Source organism: Lithobates pipiens, unplaced genomic scaffold (genome assembly GCF_037356315.1).
Source record: "Lithobates pipiens isolate NorthernLeopardFrog02 unplaced genomic scaffold, aLitPip1_a1.2 Scaffold_18, whole genome shotgun sequence".
NCBI lineage: Eukaryota > Metazoa > Chordata > Amphibia > Anura > Ranidae > Lithobates > Lithobates pipiens.
In genome coordinates this window covers 573,671,279-573,693,600 of record NW_027507758.1, presented here as the reverse complement: position 1 = coordinate 573,693,600, position 22,322 = coordinate 573,671,279, and the positions used below count along the sequence as shown (strand labels likewise).

Sequence of the window (22,322 nt, the reverse complement as noted above, 5' to 3'; positions counted from 1 at the left end):
ATAATAATAATAATAATATACACCCAGAAGGCCCTGAACTGCCTACCCACAACTGATTTGTCAATATGTCAATAATTAGAGGAATCTATTTTATCTCTCATAAAAACTAAAATATTAGTTAAGAAGGGAGGAAATGAATTCCTTCCGATCATACACATTTTTGGGGTATGTGTGCATATGAAATTGTATGTGTACTGTGCATAGAACCTTGGTAGATCCACAAAACGGTTGTATGGTGCCTGACTGCAACAGTCAAGGGGTGAATGGTCTTGTTGAGATCGGACTGATGCAAAATCCTATCCCTGACCCAGGCATCAGAAACATTTATGGCCAATTTAATCCTGATCACTTCAAAATGTAGAAGCATCCTCCGGGCTGAGGAGGGGACACCCCAAGGGCTGATTGGCCACAGGCTAAAATCCAGTCCCCATCCATATCTCAATAAATTGAGGAACATGAGAAATGGACAGGGTGACTGACATGGAGCCGGCCTAAACTGGTGAATTGCAAATGTTTCTGATGTGCTTTGTTGACAGATATTTTCATAGCTAATGGCCAAACTTTTTATGTCCTATTATCTCTTTTGTATTTTTTTACTACTGTCGTAGGTCTGGTGTGGGGGTGTGTGTGGACAGTGGGGAGATTGATTAACACAAGGGTTCTAGCTTGTAGGATAGCTTGAGGAATCCTAGAAGTGTATACTAATTGCTAGACTGCTCCCCAACCCATAGAGTGCACCAGATTGCATATAAGATTTGTGTCTGCCTGTGTGTGGTCAGCCAGCTATACTAGTCTACCTCTCATGCTGAAGGTATTGCGGGCTGTGAAAAGTAAGTTTCCCCTTATTCCCTCCTACATAAAACTGAGTCCTCTCCCCGGACAGCTAGTCATCACGAACGTGCGCCCTTGACAGCCTGGCATATAGATTTAATGCAGAGATAAAAAGTTAAGTGGACTCCAAAACAGACCATATTCATTTTGTAGTGAGAATGAGGAAGAGTTTGAACATCGGTCAGGTTTCAGGCTGTCTGTGTTTCTATTGGAGAGATTTTCCCTCCCTCCCAGTCCTGGTGACTGCACAGAAAATGCCCAATTGGGACAAATACAGCTATGAAGTTATCTATGACCTTTGTGTTTCTATATGTTCCCCACTCTAAAGAAAGTTATAAAAACTATGCAGATAGTCAATGCTTACTGTGTACATTTAAATGGTAAACATCTGCCACCATCTAAAATGTTTGCGTGGAGTTCCTCTTTAAAACCTGACATACTGGAGATCCCAACATGTTCCTGTCCAGCATAGGTCAGTTTTTTTAGCATATAATTTATATACGTTCATAAGTTAATATCAGGCAACTTACTTGACATTCTTCTTGATGGTAGTGGGCTGTGGGCTATTGTGCAAACTTTTGCATACTTTAAAGCCAAATCTGCAGCCTCCGTATTCCATACCTAAGGAAGGACAACACACTGCTGTTATTCTAATGGAGCAGGTTTTTTCTTTCAAGAGTTAAAAATTATACCTAATGAATCACTACTAATAAAATCATTATTTGTTCTGAATAACACACGTTTTCTTGTAATCAAAGCCATCATCTTAGGCATCAACCAAGAGTAATTAAAATGAGCAAATATTTAAAAGTCATTTATTTAGGGTTGTTTTTAATTGTAATTGGAGCTCCGAAACTCAATTCATGGACTCATAATATACCAGGAGTGATACATTGAGCTTTAATGCAGCAGGAGATTAGCTTTCACAGTCTACAACAAAGAGCTCCCAATACCCTATGCCCCTCATATTAGTACTACCTGTAAAGCTTAGGCCGCGTACACACGCGGGGACTGTTCGCTCAACTTTGTCCGCTGAACAGTGTTTCAGCGGACAGTCCGCTCGTGTGTGGGCTTCAGCGGACAGTTTCAGCGGACAGTCTGACGAACAAAGTTTTTCGGAAATTCCGTAAAACTGTCCGCTGAAACTTAGTTTGAGCGGACAGTCCGCCCGTGTGTAGGCTTGTTCGTCAAACTAAGTTCCGCGCATGCTCAGAAAGGATTTACACGGCGAAGGTTGCATTGCAGTGTATAGGACGTCGTATTTCTAGTCCCGTCGTACGTGCCGTTCACGTCATCGCGCAAGTTTCAGCGGACTGTTCGTTCGTCGTGTGTGGCCAAGTCCGTCCATGCTAATTTTGAGCGGACTGTCCGCTCAAACTGTTTGACGAACAAAGTTGAGCGAACAGTCCCCGCGTGTGTACGCCGCCTAACACTTACACTCAACCTAACCCACTCTGTAACCCTAACACTTACCTTCAGATGATCCCCCTGTAACCCTAATACTTTTCTTTAACTTTCTTGCAACCCTCACACTAATCACTCAACCTCCTTGTATCCCTAACATTAACCTTCCATTGCCTTTCCTTGTAACTCTAAGCTATTCCTCAATAACCCTCCCTGTGCCTTAATACTAATTCTATATCAATACGAAACCTCTCTATAATCCTAACAGTATCTGTCTCTGTAAACATAACACCGATCCTCCCTGTAACCTCTACACAACCCTTTTGTGCTTTTGAAAATCCATTGACGATGTTCCCTCTTGGTCAACAAAACCAATTGGATTGAAGGACCTTCAGGGAAGACCCACCAGATGAGCTAGGCATAACACTGTCCTCTACAATTCAAACCCTCACATAAACACTCCCTATAACCTTAACTATAACCTTTTGGCATGGGGAAAAAGCAGACACTTAGATATGCCCACACACACCTTTTGTAGTGCTCAGGTGTATGCTGGACAAGTCATAGAACTTCAAATCTTTTTACAGAAAGTCAGATTTTTGCTTAGGCCACCTCACTTGCTTTGCCATGCAAGCCTCTGTATAGGTAACAGGGATTCACAGAATTACATTGGTGGAGGTGGGGGTAGGTACAACAGAGCTTAGTTCCCAGAGTTGGAGGCTGCTATATCCATACTTAATGTCCTCTAGTTAAAAACATATTCAAAACAATTAGTAGATCCATAGCTAAGGACAAATTACGTTATAGGCATACATTGATTTTTGGAGTAAAAGCTAAGCTTTACTGTCAGCCCTCCCATAGTGGGTCTTCCATGAAGGTCATTCAATCCAAATAGTTTCATTGACCAAAAGGGCGGATCTCCAATGGATTTTCAATAACACACTGTAGTGCACTATAATGCAACATACTGATGTGAAGAGATTCACAGATAATAACAGAAATATTTTTTTCCTTCAACTTTTAGAGCAGGAACAATGCAATGGTGTGACTGGGCTCTATTGTGAAGCACTTCATAGATTGTAATGGAAATTAAATTCCCTGTGTATTTGGGGATATGTGAACATACATTCTAGTTCAGTCACAACACATTGAGAATAAAATGCTTTCATATTACACATGGTTATCATACAGCATAACACAACCGCTTTAAATGTGGGAAATACTAAGATTGCCATTGCTGATGACCTGCGGAAAATGCTAGTTGACTGTATGCTTCTGAATTCAATATTTGTTGAGCCTTCCCTGGAACATGCATTCAGTCAATTAAGTCAGAGTACAGGTACAGCTCCCAATCTTCATACTTATTTTGAGGCAATCACTCAATATATCAGAACCATTAAAATTGCAGGACAGCCATTCAATTAGCCATTTCAGAAGAAGTTAGCAGTGGCAGCCTTCATACTTTATTCAGTAAGTAATTTCTTAGAGCATTAAAAAACGTTCTCACCGCTTCTGCCATGTTGGACGCAGTTGGTTTCACATTCCTTCTACACTTATTTATTGCATTGAGAATTTCTTTTCGGTTGGCTTCTATCTTAGTTGACAGTTTAGCTGCTGGATCAGTAGTCTGAAAGAGTTTCAGTCATCACATTCAGTCATTTTCATTACACAAATAATAGATACAGTTATAAGGACACCTTCCTGTCCCCTCCTTGTAGGCAGATGCAATTCAGCCTCCATCCAGTAGGTGGCGCTGTGCCACTATTATCAAGGGGGCTGAATCTTTAGAGGAAATTGTTCCTTGAGAGATTCCATAGTTGTCACAGAGGTTGCAGCTGTCTGTTAGTACGCCACAACTTCTGAGTACCTCTGGCGGCCATCTTGGTGTGGGTAGTGGTGTATTTTGTTTTTTGTGCTGCCCTAAGCCTGACTAAACTCATGCACCCCCTAATTTAAATATGACACATCCCTTCCTGTCAATGCCACACCCCTTCCTGTTTAATACCCACCCTGTTATCTGTAAACCACACCCCTTCCTCTTGATGCTCCACCTTTTGCTCTTAGAACTGCACCTCAACTGCAGTGGACTCCCGCAGTTGTATTTTCAGGTGCTTGAAGACAGTTGAAGGTGCTCAGGCTGTTCAAAGCAATGAAAGTCTGACAGCAGCTGCAGTCATCCTCAATGTTTACATGTAATCACTTTATGGAATTATTATCTATGATGAGGGACAGATGTCTGTCTTGGACACAAGCTTTTTGTGTCCTGGAGTGATCATCTATCCCGAACCCCAGATAATTGCTCCATGTGAGATTACTTTGGAATACCAGTAGGGCTTTTTTTGTGAGGGTTGGGGGGAGTGAGCAGCTTTTTGACACGTTAGTCCAACCCGCCAAGACTAATGGCATAAGCTGATTGGACAATATTGACTGGCGTCATGTGCATCCAAATCAGAGAATGGAACAAAGTTCAGATCTATTTGTTATTTGAATTATTGAATGAATTTGAACATTTTTAATTTCCCCATGGGCTTGAACTATTATCACATCATGTGATGTCATCCGAATAAAACGAATGCATTTATTAATTTCAATATTTATTTTTTTGGTTTCGGATTTATTGACATTCGTTACTATGTCCATTCAGAAATTCGTATACATCCGAATCTCCGAAAATGAAATTTTCATCCGAAAAATGAAACAAAACTAACCGCTACTTATCTTTAGGGTACTTGCACACGGATCTGATGTTTGAACATCAGATATTCTTCGCATAAAAAAAATGTGAGGATGAGGTGTATAGCACATCCACATATTTACGAGTACATGCACATGCATACACACATGTAAAATTCCTTCTAGCTTTTTTTAATCATGGAAGTGTGGCCCGCAACACAGATTTTTTTTATTTTTTTACTAATCTATACACAGTCTATGTTTACTCATCTCTGTGTATAGGTCCAATAACAACAAAAGGCTGCATTTAGATTGGTAAAAAAAACAGGTGTGTGCGCAAAGATCCTCTGCATTCAGGGCACTGAGCATGCCACAGAATGCAGAGGATCATGCTGCGCTCATGATGTCATTGCAGCCTGGCCATTCAAACAGCCAGAGAGTGCCAACCCAGAAGGAAAACTGGGTGAAGATAGAAGCCCCAGCAGCAGTGACAGCTCACACTGGAGGCTGGATTCACATATGCTGCGGCAGGGGGTCCGGTGCCTCTCTGTTCACCAATTCAGGTGCAAATCAAGTCAGAATTTCTGCCTAAATTCACACCTGATTCAGAGCCAAAGACGCACAGCAGTGGCGGAACTTTCATGGTCCCAGCAGTCACGCTTGGGACTGGGCCCTGACGTTCTGCCACTGTAGGGGGGTCCCAAGACCCAGCATCTCCCCCTGCACCTCTGGCGGTCTGTTTAGTATGCAGTAGAGTGAGGTGGGAGCTGGTGATCGGCAGCTTTATGGTGGCCACAGGATCTCCCTGAGGCTAGTAGTTCTCTTCTCGAGTGTATACAGTGGGGAGGGTTGGGGCCTCTGACCTGGACATGTATCATTTTCACTTTTCAGTGTACAAGTGAGTCGCTCTGCTTCTACACTCTTGCTGATACATGCCTGGGTCAGAGGCCCCTCCCCTCTCCACTGTATACATTCGGGAAGAGAACTACAAGGCCCAGGGGATCCCTCCGCCCGCCTCCCATCTCCCCCCAGGTGGGGCATACAGAGATGTGCTGGGGCTTAAAGGTGCACAGCGGAGACCAGTCATGTACATAGGGAACCTCTGGATGGATGGGGAGGGGTGGCTGTCTGGGGACCCTGATGTAGGGGGGCACTCTGGGGACTCTGATGTAAGGGGGGGCTCTCTGTGGACCCTGATGTAAGGGGGATCTTGGGGGGGCTCTCTGGGGACCCTGATGTAAGGGGAGACTCTCTGGGGACCCTAATTTAAGGGGGGCCCTCTGGGAACCCTGATGTAAGGGTGGGCTCTCTGGGGACCCTGATGTAAGGGGGGTTCTCTGGGGACCCAGATGAAGGTGGCCCAGATTTTTTTTTAACCACTTCCCGCCCACTGTATAATAAAACAACGGCGTGCGGAATGCGCTCTCATTCTGGGACAATGTCATATGACAATACCTCCCAACCTTTTGAGATGGGAATGAGGGACACCTACTAGCAAATGCATGTAGGTATAGGACACGTCCCCTGCCACATCCCCTTAAAGGAGAATTACCAAAAAAAAGGTTAATTAAATCCACAAGGGACTTTTTTTTACCACAATTATTCATTTATATTGGCTTTTAAAATTTACAAATGCAGCAATTTAGAAATCGGATGAAAGATTTAGCACTGGGAAACACTTATTGAAAGATAAAAAGTGCATTTTATACACAACTATATGGATCAGACCAAAATGAGGGACAAATGAGGAGTAATGAGGGAAAGAGGGACATTGCTCCAAATCAGGGACAGTCCCTCAAAATCAGGGAGAGTTGGGAGCTATGTATATACAATCCCATGTGGGGGATAGGCAATGATTTACAGACTCAGCAGAAGAACTTTGAGTTAGTTTATCCATAGGTCCCTGATTTTGAGGGACTGTCCTTCTGTCCCTCTTGCCTCTCCATTTGTCCCTCATTTTGGTCTGATCTGTATAGTTGTATACAAATTGCCCTTTTTATCTTTCAAAAAGTGTTTCCCAGTGATAAACCTTTCCTCCAATTTCTAAATTGCTGCATTTGCAAATTTCTAAAAACCACTATAAAGGAATAGTAGTGGTAAAAAAAACCCTGATGGGCTTACTAATCTTTTTTTTAGGTAAATGCTCCTTTTAAAGGGGTGTGTCAGGGGGCATGTCCTATGCTTACATGCTTTTGCTAGTAGGTGTCCCTTATTCCCATCTCAAAAAGTTGGTTTATCGAAGGGACTATTCTGCAGCACTTATGCCGCGTACACACGGTCGGAGAATCCGTCGAAATGTGTCCTATCGGACCGTGTCGTCAGATAATCCGACTGTGTGTGGTATGCATCGGACTGATTCCGTCCGAATCTCCGTCGGACCCAATTTTCCAACATATTGGAAATATTTCCCGACCAACTGGGCCGGTCGGACGTAATCCGGTCATGTGTAGAGAATTTTGATCGGACCAAGTGCCGCGCATGCTCAGATCAAATTCCTACATGAAAGCTATTGGCTACTAGCCTGAATGTAGTCCCATCGTAACGAAATTACGTCATCACGTTCTGAAAGATCGGATTTTTCGACAACTTAGTCCGACCGTGTGTATGCAACAGTTTTGGACACAATCCGTCAGACTAAATCTGACGGACAAAATCCGACGGATTTGGTTGGCAGAATCTCAGACCGTGTGTACAAGGGCTTAGAGATGGGTGATCCGATCTTTCTCCTGCAGCATACAGGTCTAATGAGGAAGGTAAGTATAGTGAAGGCAAACTGGGTCTTATATGCTGGAAAGAAAACATATGAATGACATACCTGTGCAGCAGCTTGTGCTATCAAGGCCAGCAGGCAGAGGGTGGAGATCAGCATGGTCTTCATTTTCCCTGTAACATATTTTGTTTATTTGTTGGTACTTTTTGCAATAGTTTGAATGTCACATAAATTGTAAGGCCTCATGCACACTGGATGCTTTTGCAGCTGCTTCTAGGGGCGTCTGGCGTTCTTTTTGTTTGTTTTTATTTCCCTGCCACTAAACTCCCCTGCATGTTCACCTATGTGTCCATTGTGACATTGGTTTTTAACAGCGTTTAGTGGTAGGAGAGTTTAGAGGCAGGGAAAAAAAAGTTAATAAACAGCAACTTACCTGTCCCACGGTCCAGCGGTGTACTCACTGCAGCCATGTTCTCACCTTGTCCTCCCTCGGCAGCGCTGGCATCTCTACTATGGGCGCCCAGCTGTGACAGCTTGCGGCTTCAAAGCCAGGTGCGCATGTGCAAGCGAAGCTGCGGTCAGTGACTGACCACAAAGTCTTCTAGGACCCATTATATGTCCCAGAAGACTTCTGGAGGGAGAACTTCCCCTTCCATATGCCTAGGCAACTGGAACAGAAGTGTGAGCAGGTACCTGTCAAATTCGGATACCTGCTCCCCCCTCCTCCCCAAAAGCTCTGTTTCACAAACAGGAGCTGGGGAGGAGGCCTTAAAGCGGAAGTTCCATTTTTGGGTGGAACTCTGCTTCAAGCATTTTTTTTTCCACTTCTAGAATGAAATAGTGTTATCATATGTGTCCATGCACACTATTTTAATCTAGAAGCGTTTTTGAAGCCTCAAGTTCTATGAGCATAATTTTCAATTTTTTTTGCGTTTTTTTGGGGATTGATTAGCTGGCAGAATGCTCCTAAATGCTGCTAAAAGCTGGCGCAAAAACACTTTTTCTTTTGCCAGGAAGAAAGGCTTCTAGGAGAGTTTGCAAACGCCTTGTGTGCATGAGGCCTAAACATATTTATTCTTTAGTAGTTCTGGTTCTAGACAAAATCAAATCAAGCCTCCAACTTCAGCTAAAAAAAATAAAAATATTGCCTAATCTTAAATAAAAAAATAAAAAAAAATCTTAACTGCAATACTTACCTCCGCTTTGGTATTGTCTTCTGCAGATTCAACTGCTCTTCATGGACAGCACACATTTTTAGTGAAAGGGGTCTATTTATTTATAAGCTTTGCTGCCTGAATGTCTCCAAATTTGCACAGCCATATTGTGTCTAATATGGTTATTTCCTATGCTTATCAACTCCACCTAGTGACTGTAATGGGGTATTTTCCTGAAATACTCCATCACTTCTAAGGGCTGGTAAGCCGTAAAAAAAACTTTTACTTTGGGCTTTAGATATTTTTTTAACTGGAATAGCTAGTAAGTTGTCTTGCCTAATTAGTTGTTAAATCATAACTAGACTGTTGACCCTGATATGCATTCATCAATGAAGAAAAAAAGTATCCAAGATGAGCTGGAATTTGAATGTGAGTTCTTATGATAATCAATCCATTGGTGTGCATTGTTTTATAGTGCAAATCAAGAAATTAATTTGGACTCTCATTTGATCTGGTGCTCCTTCCATTGGTGCAGATTTTTTCTGGTGACATCATTCAAGGCATGAAAACATAGCCAAGATATATACATATACTGATATGGCAACATTCTGTATAGCCAATGTTTTTTTTTTATTTTGGATAGCATTGGGGAGAGTTAAAGCCCTTTAACAAAAATGGCAGCCCCCCGAATTTATAATTAGCTTTTAAAATGAGGTGTGCATGGAAGGGTTTTGCACCCCTGTCAGATTTGTATTTCTCTGTCCAACTGGGGAGATTTACCTTCAGTTCCTGTAAACCGAAGAATAAACGAAAGGAAATCTCTCCAAAGTGAGGAAATGTCATCTTAGAGCAGGGTTTGTCAACTAGGGTTTCACCAGAGGTTGCTAGTGGTTCCTTGAGCATTGAGCAATTGTTGACGTTCAGACAGTGGCGGTCCGACCATATGGGGCGTAGGGGTGCCGCCCCCCCTTAATCCATGCGCCCAACCCCTAATTTACATGCAGGGCGCAGGAAGCATGGATTTCAATGGGATTTTTTTTAAGCTCACCTTTCCATCCGTCTCCCGCATTGGTTTGCCAACCCCCAAAAATATTGAGCACCAGCCTCCACTGCTTTCAGATAAGTTCCCACTGATACAATTTAACTTTTTAGCTATGTGTAGGGGGGGGGGGGGGGGGGGTTCTTCCCAATGACCACAAGTGTAGTCAATCTTAGTTTTAGACAAATATACATATATTAATGGCATAATCATACCATCAAACATCTTACAAATACATTATACAAACTAACATAACTAAAGCAAAAAATAACAAACAAACAAAAAAAAGACAAAAAGGGGGGGGGAAGGAAAGATGGCAACACATAGACATCATATATTGAAAACTTATTAACAATGACCATATGTGTAAGGAGCATTCTTCTTACTAGACATGTGCAGAGTAAAATATTTCGTTTCGGAATTTCGTTTTCGTCCGAAAAATGTATTTATTTAGTTACTCCCGAAATTCGTTTTTATTTATTTTGTTTTTTGTTCAAAAATTGCATTCGTCCAAAAATCCACATGAATTACGGTCAAATCTGTCTTTGAAGGCTTATGGTGTCTGTCGAATGTATAAAGAAGATTCAACGGAGCTAGCAACAGTGGTGTGAAAAAGTGTTTGCCCCCTTCCTCATTTCCTGTTCCTTTGCATGTTTGTCACACTTAAGTGTTTCGGAACATCAAACCAATTTAAACAATAGTCAAGGACAACACAAGTAAACACAAAATGCAATTTGTAAATGAAGGTGTTTATTATTAAAGGTGAAAAAAAATCCAAACCATCATGGCCCTGTGTGAAAAAGTGATTGCCCCCCTTGTTAAAACATACTATAACTGTGGTTGTCCACACCTGAGTTCAATTTCTCTAGCCACACCCAGGCCTGATTATTGCCACACCTGTTCACAATCAAGGCATCACTTAAATAGGAGCTGCTTGACACAGTAAGGTCCACCAGAAGATCCTTAAAAGCTACACATCATGCTAAGACCCAAAGAAATTCAGGAACAATTGAGAAAGAAAGTAATTGAGATCTATCAGTCTGGAAAGGGTTATAAAGCCATTTCCAAAGCTTTGGGAATCCAGCGAACTACAGTGAGAGCCATTATCCACAAATGGCGAAGACATGGAACAGTGGTGAACCTTCCCAGGAGTGGCAGGCCACCCAAAATTACCCCAAGAGCGCAGCGACGACTCATCCAAGAGGTCACAAAAGACCCCACAACAACGTCCAAGGAACTGCAGGCCTCACTTGCCTCAGTTAAGGTCAGCGTTCATGCCTCCACCATCAGGAAAAGACTGGGCAAAAATGGCCTGCATGGCAGAGTTCCAAGGAGAAAACCACTGCTGAGCAAAAAGAACATCAAAGCTCGTCTCAATTTCTCCACAACACATCTTGATGATCCCCAAGACTTTTGGGACAACATTCTGTGGACCGATGAGACAAAAGTGGAACTCTTTGGAAGGTGTGTGTCCAAGTATATCTGGCGTAGAAGGAACACTGCATTTCATAAAAAGAACATTATACCAACAGTAAAATATGGTGGTGGTAGTGTGATGGTCTGGGGCTGTTTTGCTGCTTCAGGACCTGGAAGACTTGCCGTGATAAAAGGAACTATGAATTCTGCTGTCTACCAAGAGATCCTGAAGGAGAATGTCCGACCATCTGTTCGTGTACTCAAGCTGAAACGAACTTGGGTTCTGCAGCAGGACAATGATCCTAAACACACCAGCAAGTCCACCACCGAATGGCTGAAAAAAAACAAAATTAAGACTTTGGAGTGGCCTAGCCAAAGTCCTGACCTGAATCCTATTGAGATGTTGTGGTATGACCTTAAAAAGGCCGTTCATGCTCGAAAACCCTCTAATGTAACTGAATTAGGACAATTCTGCAAAGATGAGTGGGCCAAAATTCCTCCAGGACGCTGTAAAAGCCTCATTGCACGTTATCGCAAACGCTTGGTTGCAGTTGTTGCTGCAAAGGGTGGCCCAACCAGTTATTAGGTTTAGGGGGCAATCACTTTTTCACACAGGGCCATGATGGTTTGGATTTTTTTTTCACCTTTAATAATAAACACCTTCATTTACAAATTGCATTTTGTGTTTACTTGTGTTGTCCTTGACTATTGTTTAAATTGGTTTGATGTTCCGAAACACTTAAGTGTGACAAACATGCAAAGGAACAGGAAATGAGGAAGGGGGCAAACACTTTTTCACACCACTGTATAGCATACTTCGTGTGAACTTTAGAACCCTATTAAAGTCTATGGGACTCCAACGTTCAAAATCTAAAGTGCTAATTTTAAAGGCTAATATGCAAGTTACTGTCCTAAAAAGTGTTTGGGGACCTGGGTCCTGCCCCAGGGGACATGGATCAATGCAAAAAAAAGTTTTAAAAACGGTGTTTTTTCGGGAGCAGTGATTTTAATAATGATTAAAGTGAAACAATAAAAGTTAATATTGCTTTAAATTTCGTAGCTGGGGGGTGTCTATAGTATGCCTGTGAAGGGGCGCATGTTACTGGTGCTTAGAACTGTCCCCGCACAAAGTGCCATTTATGCAGGAAAAAAAGTCCTTTAAAATCACTCGCAGCTATTATGAATTGTCGGCTCCGTAATACAGAGAGCACTCATTGAAAGTCATTCATTAAAAAAATTAAAAATAAATAAAAAAAAAGTGTGGGGGTCCCCCAAATTCAATTACCAGGCCCTTCAGGTCTGGTATGGATATTAAGGGGAACCCTGCGTCAAATTTTTTAAAAAAATTGATGTGGGGTTCCCCCTAAATATCCATACCAGACCCTTCAGGTCTGGTATGGATATTAAGGAGAACCACGCGTAAAATTTAAAAAAAGAATTTACATGGGGTTCCCCCTAAAAATCCATACCAGACCCTTTATCCGAGCACGCAACCTGGCAGTCCGCAGGAAAAGAGGGGGGATGAGAGAGCGGCCCCCCTCCCTCCTGAACCGTACCAGGCCACATGCCCTCAACATTGGGAGGATGCTTTGGGGGTCTGTGACCCCTCAAAGCACCTTGTCCCCATGTTGATGTGGAGAAGGGCCTCATCCCCACAACCCTGGCCGGTGGTTGTGGGGGTCTGCAGGCAAGGGGCTTATCAGAATCTGGAAGCCCCCTTTAACAAGGGGACCCCCAGATCCCGGCCCCCCCGTTTGAAATGGTAAGGGGGTACAAAAGTACCCCTATCTTTTCACAAAGAAAGTGTAAAAAATTGTTAAATAAGACAAACACACTTTTGAAAAATTCCTTTATTGAAAATAAAAAAAAATAACAAAAAGATTCCAGCGGTGGTAATCCACTCTTGCTATCCAGCGACGGATGATATCTCTCCAGCGATGGTTGATCTGATCCAGCGCAGCGAATCCATCCATCTTCTGTCTCCACGGAGGAGACACTGCGGGGATCCCGGCGGCCTGACGTTTATTATATGCGGAGGGCGGGGCCACCCGTCACCTGACCCCGCCCCCTCTGACGCAAGGGGAAACCCAGGCTTCCCCGTGACGTATGGGTGACCCCGCCCCCCTCTGATGTAACAAAACCTGCCTGTGTTACAGGGGGCTTCCAGATTCTGATAAGCCCCCCGCCTGCAGACCCCCACAACCACTGGCCAGGGTTGTGGGGATGAGGCCCTTCTCCACATCAACATGGGGATAAGGTGCTTTGAGGGGTCACAGACCCCCAAAGCATCCTCACAATGTTGAGGGCATGTGGCCTGGTACGGTTCAGGAGGGAGGGGGGCCGCTCTCTCACCCCCCCTCTTTTCCTGCGGCCTGCCAGGTTGCGTGCTTTGATAAAGGGTCTGGTATGGATTTTTAGGGGAACCCCACGTCAATTTTTTTTTAAATTTGACGCAGGGTTCCCCTTAATATCCATACCAGACCTGAAGGGTCTGGTATGGATATTTAGGGGGAACCCCACGTCAATTTTTTTTTAAATTTGACGCAGGGTTCCTCTTAATATCCATACCAGACCTGAAGGGCCTGGTAATTGAATTTGGGGGACCCCCACGCTTTTTTATTTGTTTATTTATTTATTTATTTTATCAAAGACTTTTAATGAGTGTTCTCTGTATTACGGAGCCGACAATTCATAATAGCTGCGAGTGATTTTAAAGGACTTTTTTTTCCTGCATAAATGACACTTTGTGCAGGGACAGTTATAAACACCAGAAACTATAGACACCACCCCCCCCCCCCCCCACGAAATTTAAAGGAATATTACACTTTTATTGTTTCACTTTAATCATTATTAAAATCACTGCTCCCGAAAAAACGGCCGTTTTTAAAACTTTTTTTTGCATTGATACATGTCCCCTGGGGCAGGATTTAGGTCCCCTAACACTTTTTAGAACAGTAACTTGCAGAATCTTTTCTCTCTGTCAAATCTCTTTTTTCTCTGTCGAATATTTTCTCTATATAATCTTGGACTAATAGAAGTAAGGTTAGGCACATTCGGCCGCAGGTTCTATAGACACAGATTATTGTCAGAGTCACGTCGAATCTCCTATTCTATATCGAACTGTTGTAACAAGGAAAACGAAAATAAAGCACTTATTTATGTTGGATCTTTCGTTTTTCGGATTCTGTGCTTTCGTTATCATTTGTCAAAACGAAAATACCTGAAATTCGGACAAAAATGCATTCGGACGAAAATGAATGCACATGTCTACTTCTTACTGACCATCACACTAATGTATCATGAGTTATAGATACTGTATATTTTGGCAGGGGATCCCTGAGACCAGAAAGTTATTTCAAGGGTTCCTTTGTGTTGAAAAGGCTGTCCTGGACAGCTGTTACCAGAGCAAATATCCCGGTTGAAATATTTCCCCTCTATTCCTATTATGGTGGCAAATCAGAATTGAAAACCTCTTTTTGAAAATGTGATAAATTAGGCTTACTCAATGGATTTGTATTTTACGGGTCACTGATCATGCAAGCAGGGCCGTCTTTAATATTAAGAGGACCCTGGGCAAACAATTTCTTGGGGCTCCCACCATGCAGTTTTGCCCCCCACATCATTACACAGGACTCCCTTACCCATACTAACCAAATCACCCTATAGGACACCCATTCCCCATACTACCCCCATAATTACAGGACCCTCCTCCCACATGATTTTACAAGACCACCTCCCCCATACTATCCCCATCAATACACAGGTCCCCTCCCCCATACTACCCCCATTATTACACAGGACCCCTCCCTCAGACTACCCCCATCATTCCACACCCCCCTCCATACTACATTGTCGCTCATTAACCATCAGTGCACTGCTGTTTCTGCAGGAAGGAGGGTTATTATTGAGGGTGGAGAGGCAGAGAGGGGGGTTATTGTTGGGGGTGGAGAGGTAGGAAGGGTTGTTACTATTGAGGATGGAGAGGCAGGGAGGGGGGTTATTGTTGGGGGTGGAGAGGCAGGGCGGGAGGTTATTATTGAGGGTGTAGAGGCCGGGAGTGATGTTATTATTGAGGGTGAAGAAGCTGGGAGTGGCATTATTATTGAGGGTGGAGAAGCGGGGGGGTTATTATCGAAGGTGGAGAAGCGGGGAGAGAGGTTATTATTGAGGGTGGAGAAGCGGGGAGTGGGGTTATTATTGAGGGTGGAGAAGCGGGGAGCGGGATTATTATTGAGGGTGGAGAGGCAGGGAGGGGTGCTATTATTGAGGGTGGAGAAGCGGGGAGTGGGGTTATTATTGAGGGTGGAGAAGCGGGGAGGGTGGTTATTATTGAGGGTGGAGATGCAGGCAGGGGGGTTATTATTGAGGGTGGAGAGGCAGGGAGGAGGGTTATTATTGTGGGTGGAGAGGCAGGAAGGGGGTTATTATTGAGGGTGGAGAGGTAGAGAGGGGGGATTATTATTGAGGGTGGAGAGGCAGGGAGGGGGGTTATTACTGAGGGTGGAGAGGTAGGGAGGGGGGTTATTATTGAGTGTGGAGAGGCAGGGAGGGGGGTTATTATTGAGGGTGGAGAAGCAGGGAGGAGAGGGAGGTTATTATTGAGGGTGAAGAGGCAGGGAAGGGGGTTATTATTGAGGGTGGTGAAGTGGGAAGGGGGGTTATTATTGAGGGTGAAGAGTCAGGGAGGGGGTTAATATTAAGGGTGGAGAAGCGGGAGGGGATGGGGGCTATTATTGAGGGTGGAAAGGCAGGGAGGGGAAGTAAGTATTTGTATATTTGTTCCAGATCAATAACAATTAAAGCAAGAAGAGCAGTATTATTATTATTATCATTATTAATGATTTATATAGCGTCAACAGTTTACGCAGTGCTTTACAATGTAGAGGGAGAACAGCACAATTACAGTACAGTTACAAAAGGGAGAAAAAATAGAGTACAGTGGTATCAGTATGGAAATAAAACTGGGAAACTATTAGCCAGAACATTAAGAATACAGCAACCTATGACATCTATAACAAAGATTTTGAAAACAAATGGGGAAATTACATACGACCCAATAAAAATATCAAAAACATTTCACAGATAATATTCTAAATTATATAATGTACAACAAGAAAATAAGGAGATGGAAAAGGGGGAAGAGATTAGAAAATATATAAATGAAACAGCCATACCTAGGTTCCCTAGAGAAATAATTGATTTGAGGATTTGGAAGAAGAAATCTCAACAGAGGAGATTCAACAAGCAATACCCAAAATGGCCCTAGGGAAGAGCCCAGGACCAGATGGATATACAGCCAGGTTTTATAAAGCGTTTCAAGACTTAATGCGCATCCTTAAAAAAACATATAACTCTATATCGAAAACACAAACCTTTGTACCACAAAGTACAGAAGTTAATATTATATTAATTCCAAAACCAGAGAAAGACCATACATTATGTAATAATTTTCTACCAATTTCGCTGACAAATATAGATATTAGATTATACTCAAAAATTATTTCTAACAGACTAACACTGATTTTACCGGAGTATATAAAATTAGATCAGACGGGTTTTACAAAGGGGCTAATATAATTAAAACATGTACATTGGTGGAGTATGCTCAGAGAGCCGCCATCCCAGCATGTCTTTTAGCTATAGATGCTGAGAAAGCATTCGACAGGGTGGGATGTGGGTTCTTAGAGGAAGCATTAATGCAGATAGGATTGGGCCCTAAAATGGTAGGTAGGATTGTTGCATTATATGCTAACTCAATTGCAGGCAGCACAGTGGTGTAGTGGTTAGCACTCTCACCTGGCAGTAAGACGCGTCGCTGGTTCAAATCCCAACCATGACACTACCTGCCTGGAGTTTGCATCTTCTGCCTGTGTGGGTTTCCTCCGGGTACTCCAGTTTCCTCCCACACTCCAAAGGCATGCAGGTAAGTTAATTGGCTTCTGTCCAAAATTGACCATAGTATATGAATGGGGACCTTGGATTGGGAACTCCTTGAGGGTAGGGACCAATGTGACTGTGCAATGTACAGGGATAGGGGTAGACACTCACTCAGATTGAATTGGATGGACTAGTGTCTTTATTCAACCTAACAAACTATGAAACGAGAGCTAAAGTAAGAATAAATGGAATTTTATCAGAGTATATAAAGATATCTAATGGGTCTCGACAGGGATGTCCCTTATCCCCATTATTATATATAATAGTGATGGAACATCTTATTAATGCAATTAGGAAAAATAAAAGATATTCAAGGGATTAAAGTTAAAGAGAAAGAATACAAGACAACAGTATACCCAGATGATCTATTAATATATTTAACTAACCCCATTATAACAATTCTAAATCTAATAAAATAATTTAAACGATTGGGGGAATTAAGTAATTTTAAAGTAAACTATGACAAATCGGAGATGATGAATATTACGATAAAAGAAAAAACACAGACACTTTTACAAAAAGATTTTCCATTTAAATGGAAGCAAGAAGTGATTAAATATCTGGGAATTTATATCCCGAAGAATTTGAAGTTGTTACAGAAACTGAATCACAATACGGCTATTCGAAAAATAATAAAACAATTGCAAAAATATGAAAAAATAACATACTTGTGGGTGGGAAGAATAAATATAGTGAAAATGGAGATACTACCAAAGTTATTATATATTTTCCAAACGATACCTATTGCTCCATCAAGGAAATTAATGATGGATTTAAGAAAAGCCGTAGATAGTTTTGTATGGGCAAAAAAAAAAAAAAACTGAATAAAAAGAGAAACACTAATTAGAACAAAAGAAAATGGAGGGTTAGCACTACCCGATTTTTAAAAATATTTGCAAGCAGCATCAGTGGTTAGAATAATTGATTGGCAGCATAATTTGGAAAATAAACAATGGGTTATGTTAGACGAGGATATTATGGAGACACAACTTAAATTCTTGCCCTGGATAAAGCCTGAGTTAAGACCGAAAAAAAAAAGAAATGCCGATTTTTGTAAGAGCTACCATTAAAAATCTGGGACGCTGCGTTAAAAAAGAAAAACTCTCCACCAGGATCGGACCTATGACCCCACTGTTGACTAATCCAGCTTTAGAAACTACAAATTATTTCAAATGGAACAAATTGGAGAATATAAGGTTGGTCCAGATCCTGGTGGATGGAAAAATGCCAAAGCTTCAAGAATTCAGACCTGAATATAAAAATAATTGGTTACAATACCATCAATTAAAAACATTTATATTGAAATAAATAAAAACGTAATAAATAGACAAATAACTAAGTTTGAACAGAAAATACTAAATGAACGGAAACCGACTAATAAATTATCTAAGATATACAATTTATTGCTCCCTACTGGAGCTGTTAGGGATTTAATAGGAATGAAAAAGTGGGAAGAAGAAACCGGAAAGATAATTACAGAGAAAGAATGGACATTTTTTTTTTGAATAATACATAAAACATCTACAGCAATTAAATATCAAGAGAGAAATTATATGGTGGCAATGAAATGGTACTGGAGCCCTGTGGCACTGAAAACAATAAACAAAGGAAATAGAGAAATGTTGAAGGTGTAAGGTAGAAAGGGGGACTATGGAACATATCTGGTATGGATGTGATAAAGTGAGAAGTTTTTGGAATAAGATTTTTGAAATACATCAGAAAGTGGTTGGAATAGAGATGAATCCAGATATAAATGTAGCATTATTTTCTCTCACGCAGACACAATAGATAGTATGAAAACTGGGATAATACAATATATGACAACAGCAGCTAGAACAGTAATAGCACAAAAATGGAGAGAAACAAACAGTCCAACGGTGACAGAATGGATATGTAAAATGAACTAAATGCATTACAAAACAAATAAGAGAAGAAGGATATATAAAAAATCAAATACCAGCAATATGGAAGAGATGGGAAGAATTTCGGACCTCAAGTAGCATGGTAGAATATCTATAAGTAGAAAAGTAATAAGCCCATGGGGGAATATGGGGGGGGGGGGGGGGGAATAGAAAAAATAATTATAGAATTCTTTTTTTTTTGTATGAATGTGGTGAGAATGATAAGGAAGAAGGGAATGGGAAATATAATAAAATAAGGTAATAGATAAAAATGAGATCCCTTAGTTGAGTTATAAAAGAAGAATGAAATGTTTGTTTTAATGAATGGTGTTTAGTTGGATTATTGTGTAATGTGTATTTTATCTTTTTGTGAAAAAATTAAATAAAAAAGAGATTTGATAACAAAAGGGACAGGAGGGCCCTGCTCATAGAGCTTACATTCTAATGGGAGGGGGTGGTGGTACAAAAGGTAATAGATTCGGGGAATTATTTGATGGAGTTGTTGGGGGGGTGTGGGATAGGCTTCCCTGAATAAGCAAGTTTTCAGGGATCTCCTAAAGGTGGACAGGTTATTGGCTAATTGGATATACCGGGGCAGGGAATTCCAGAGGATGGGAGAGGCTCTGGAGAAGTCATGAAGACGAGCATGGGAGGAGGTAACAAGGGAGCTAGAGAGCAAGAGGTCCTGGGAGGAGCAGAGGAAATGATTTGGGCGATATCTGCAGATGAGGTTGGTGATGTAGCTGGGGGCAGTGTTGTGGATGGCCTTGTATGTTGTGGTTAGAATTTGGAATTTTATATGGTGGGGTAGGGGAAGCCAGTGAAGGGATTGTCAGAGAGGACCAGCAGTCACAGATCAGTTAGTGAGGTGTATTAGTCTAGCAGCAGCATTCATAATAGACTGAAGGGGGGATATCCTGCATAAGGGTAGGCCATTAAGGAGAGAGTTGCAGTAGTCAAGGTGGGAAATAATCAAGGAGTGAATAAGTTGCTTTGTGGTGTCATTAGTCAGGAAGGGTTTAATTCTGGAGATGTTGCAGAGGTTAAGGCGGCAGGATTTAGCCAGTGATTGGATGTGGGGGCTGAAGGAGAGGGGAGATTCAAAGATTACACCCAGCACCCTGGCATGTGTGGAGGGACCAATGGTTGTGCTGTTGATCTTAATGGTAAAGTCATGGGGGGGACTGGGTAGGAGGAAATATTACAAGCTCAGTTTTAGAAAGATTGAGTTTGAGAAAGTGGTGTGACATCCATACCGATATGTCATTCAGTACGTTTGAGATCCGTGAGGAGATCGAGGGGGTGAGTTGAGAAGTAGAGTGATAGATCTTGGTGTCATCGGCATAGAGGTGGTATTGGAATATCAACTGGCCGATGGAAGAGGTATAGAGCAAGAATAGGAGGGGCCCAAGGACAGAGCTTTGGGGTACCCCAACAGAGAGAGGAAGAGGAGTAGAGGAGATGGAGTTCTAAGTGACACTGAAAGTGCACTAAGATAGGTAGGAGGAGAACCAGGATAAAGCACAACCACGCAACTAACATTTTCAGAAATCACGCCCTTATATTCTCGCTGTAAGGGTTTCTTTTAAAGTATTTCTAAAACCAATTTTTCTTTTCATTGCTGTCTGTGTTCTCATCTGGGAGATACACTCTCTTATTGTATGTCCTGGTGATCATTATCACTGGAACGGACAATGCAGATAAATTCTAAATTTTGAGTGCCACCAGAGAAAAAAAAACGAGATCTTCCAATAGGAAGTATTTTTTTCCAGATATAACAGTCTAGGAGACTTGCCCTCACTTTGGAGAAATTTCTTACATTCTGTTTTGTCTCTGGGACATATGTGATTGTAAATTTCCCCAACGGTGCATACAATTTTATTCTAAATCATAAGTATCCAAACTCTTGAAACAAAGGGCTAGTTTACTGCCCTTTAGACTTTAGGAGGGCAGGACAGTGACCAGTGGGAGTACAAAATGGTGTCAGTGGGAGGAATGGTGCCCCATCTTTGGTGTTGGTGGGAAGAATAGTGCCTAATTGTTGGTATCAGTTGGAAGAATTTCCCCTCACCATTGGTGTCTGTGGGAGGAATTGCCCCTTGTCATTAATGTCAGTAGGAGGAAACGTGCCCCATCTTTGATGTCAGTGGGAGGAAGAGTGTCCCATCATTGGTGTCATTGGAGGAAGAGTGTCCCATCATTGGTGTCATTGGAGGAAGAGTGTCCCATCATTGGTGTCATTGGAGGAAGAGTGTCCCATCATTGGTGTCATTGGAGGAAGAGTGTCCCATCATTGGTGTCATTGGGAGGATAAGTGCCCTACCATTGGTTTCATTGGGAGGAATAGTCCCTTATCTTTGGTATCGAGTGTTAGCAATATTGGCTTGAGTGCCAGATAAAGGCAAACAAATGGCCACACCTGGCCTGTGGGGCCGCAGTTTTGAGACCACTGTTCTAAATGAAAAAAAAGGTTTTTTCTTTTGCTTTAGATATATTTAAAGCAAAAAAATCTGTGCCTGAACCAGTGAAGACAAAAAACCTGCAGATAAAAAAATTAGACATCTCCCTTTACAAGACTATGCTTTGTGGCAAATCTTAACCAATTAATTAATGTTCAACCCACTGATTAGCATGTAAAAGAAAACTACAGTTTTCACAGTCTATGCCAACATTATTCATTTCAAGATTACTGTTGTCTTATATATCCGGGGAATGTTGTAAAATGATCTTCTCTATCTCTTTCTACAACTTTACAATCATGGTCGTTTACCTTGAGCTGTAGATCTAATAATTTTTAGCAGGGCTTCCTTGAGACCTTAAAATAAAGGTTTCCCCAGGGTAAAATGTTGAGAAAGGCTGAATTATATTATCAGTGAACAAACACAGAAAGTTTGAAGGCACCTACCTGATAACTCTTCAGTTTCCCAGAGAAGTGTAAGATAAGCAGATTTCACAGAGGTTTAAGTATGTACGAACATTTCTGTATTTATAACAGTCAAAACAATGCTGTCATTGATTTAGCCATTGATGTAAAGGGTTGTGTAAAGATTTATTTAAAGGATTTATGCAATTAAACTTGGATCACCTTTTAAAAAAAATTCCACTATTGATTGTCCCCTTGTTAAGCTCTTGCGTAATAAGGGATGCTCTATGTGGTTTCTTACAAATGATAACAAAAATAGAGGAAGGCGTGAATGAACACACATGGGAAAAGATCCATCCAACAAAAATCTTGGGCAATTGGATTAATGATGGTG

General features: G+C 41.7%; 1 protein-coding gene across 2 annotated transcripts in view; it reads right to left on the bottom strand.

The window, feature by feature from the left end:
• LOC143989042 (cysteine-rich venom protein tigrin-like) overlaps positions 1–22,084 on the bottom strand; it is a 55,911-nt gene extending 33,827 nt beyond the window's left edge. The window contains exons 1-4 of one of the 2 annotated variants that reach the window (XM_077489045.1): positions 21,971–22,084; positions 7,724–7,791; positions 3,743–3,862; positions 1,362–1,452 (exon numbers count right to left, since the gene is read on the bottom strand). In XM_077489045.1, the coding sequence (XP_077345171.1) occupies positions 1,362–1,452; positions 3,743–3,862; positions 7,724–7,786 (274 nt within the window). In that variant the 5' untranslated portion in view covers positions 7,787–7,791; positions 21,971–22,084. Of the gene's footprint in view, positions 1–1,361; positions 1,453–3,742; positions 3,863–7,723; positions 7,792–19,121; positions 19,174–21,970 lie in introns of those variants that run through there. The other variant, XM_077489044.1, reaches the window with a different exon arrangement.
• Between the last annotated feature and the right edge of the window lie 238 nt (positions 22,085–22,322).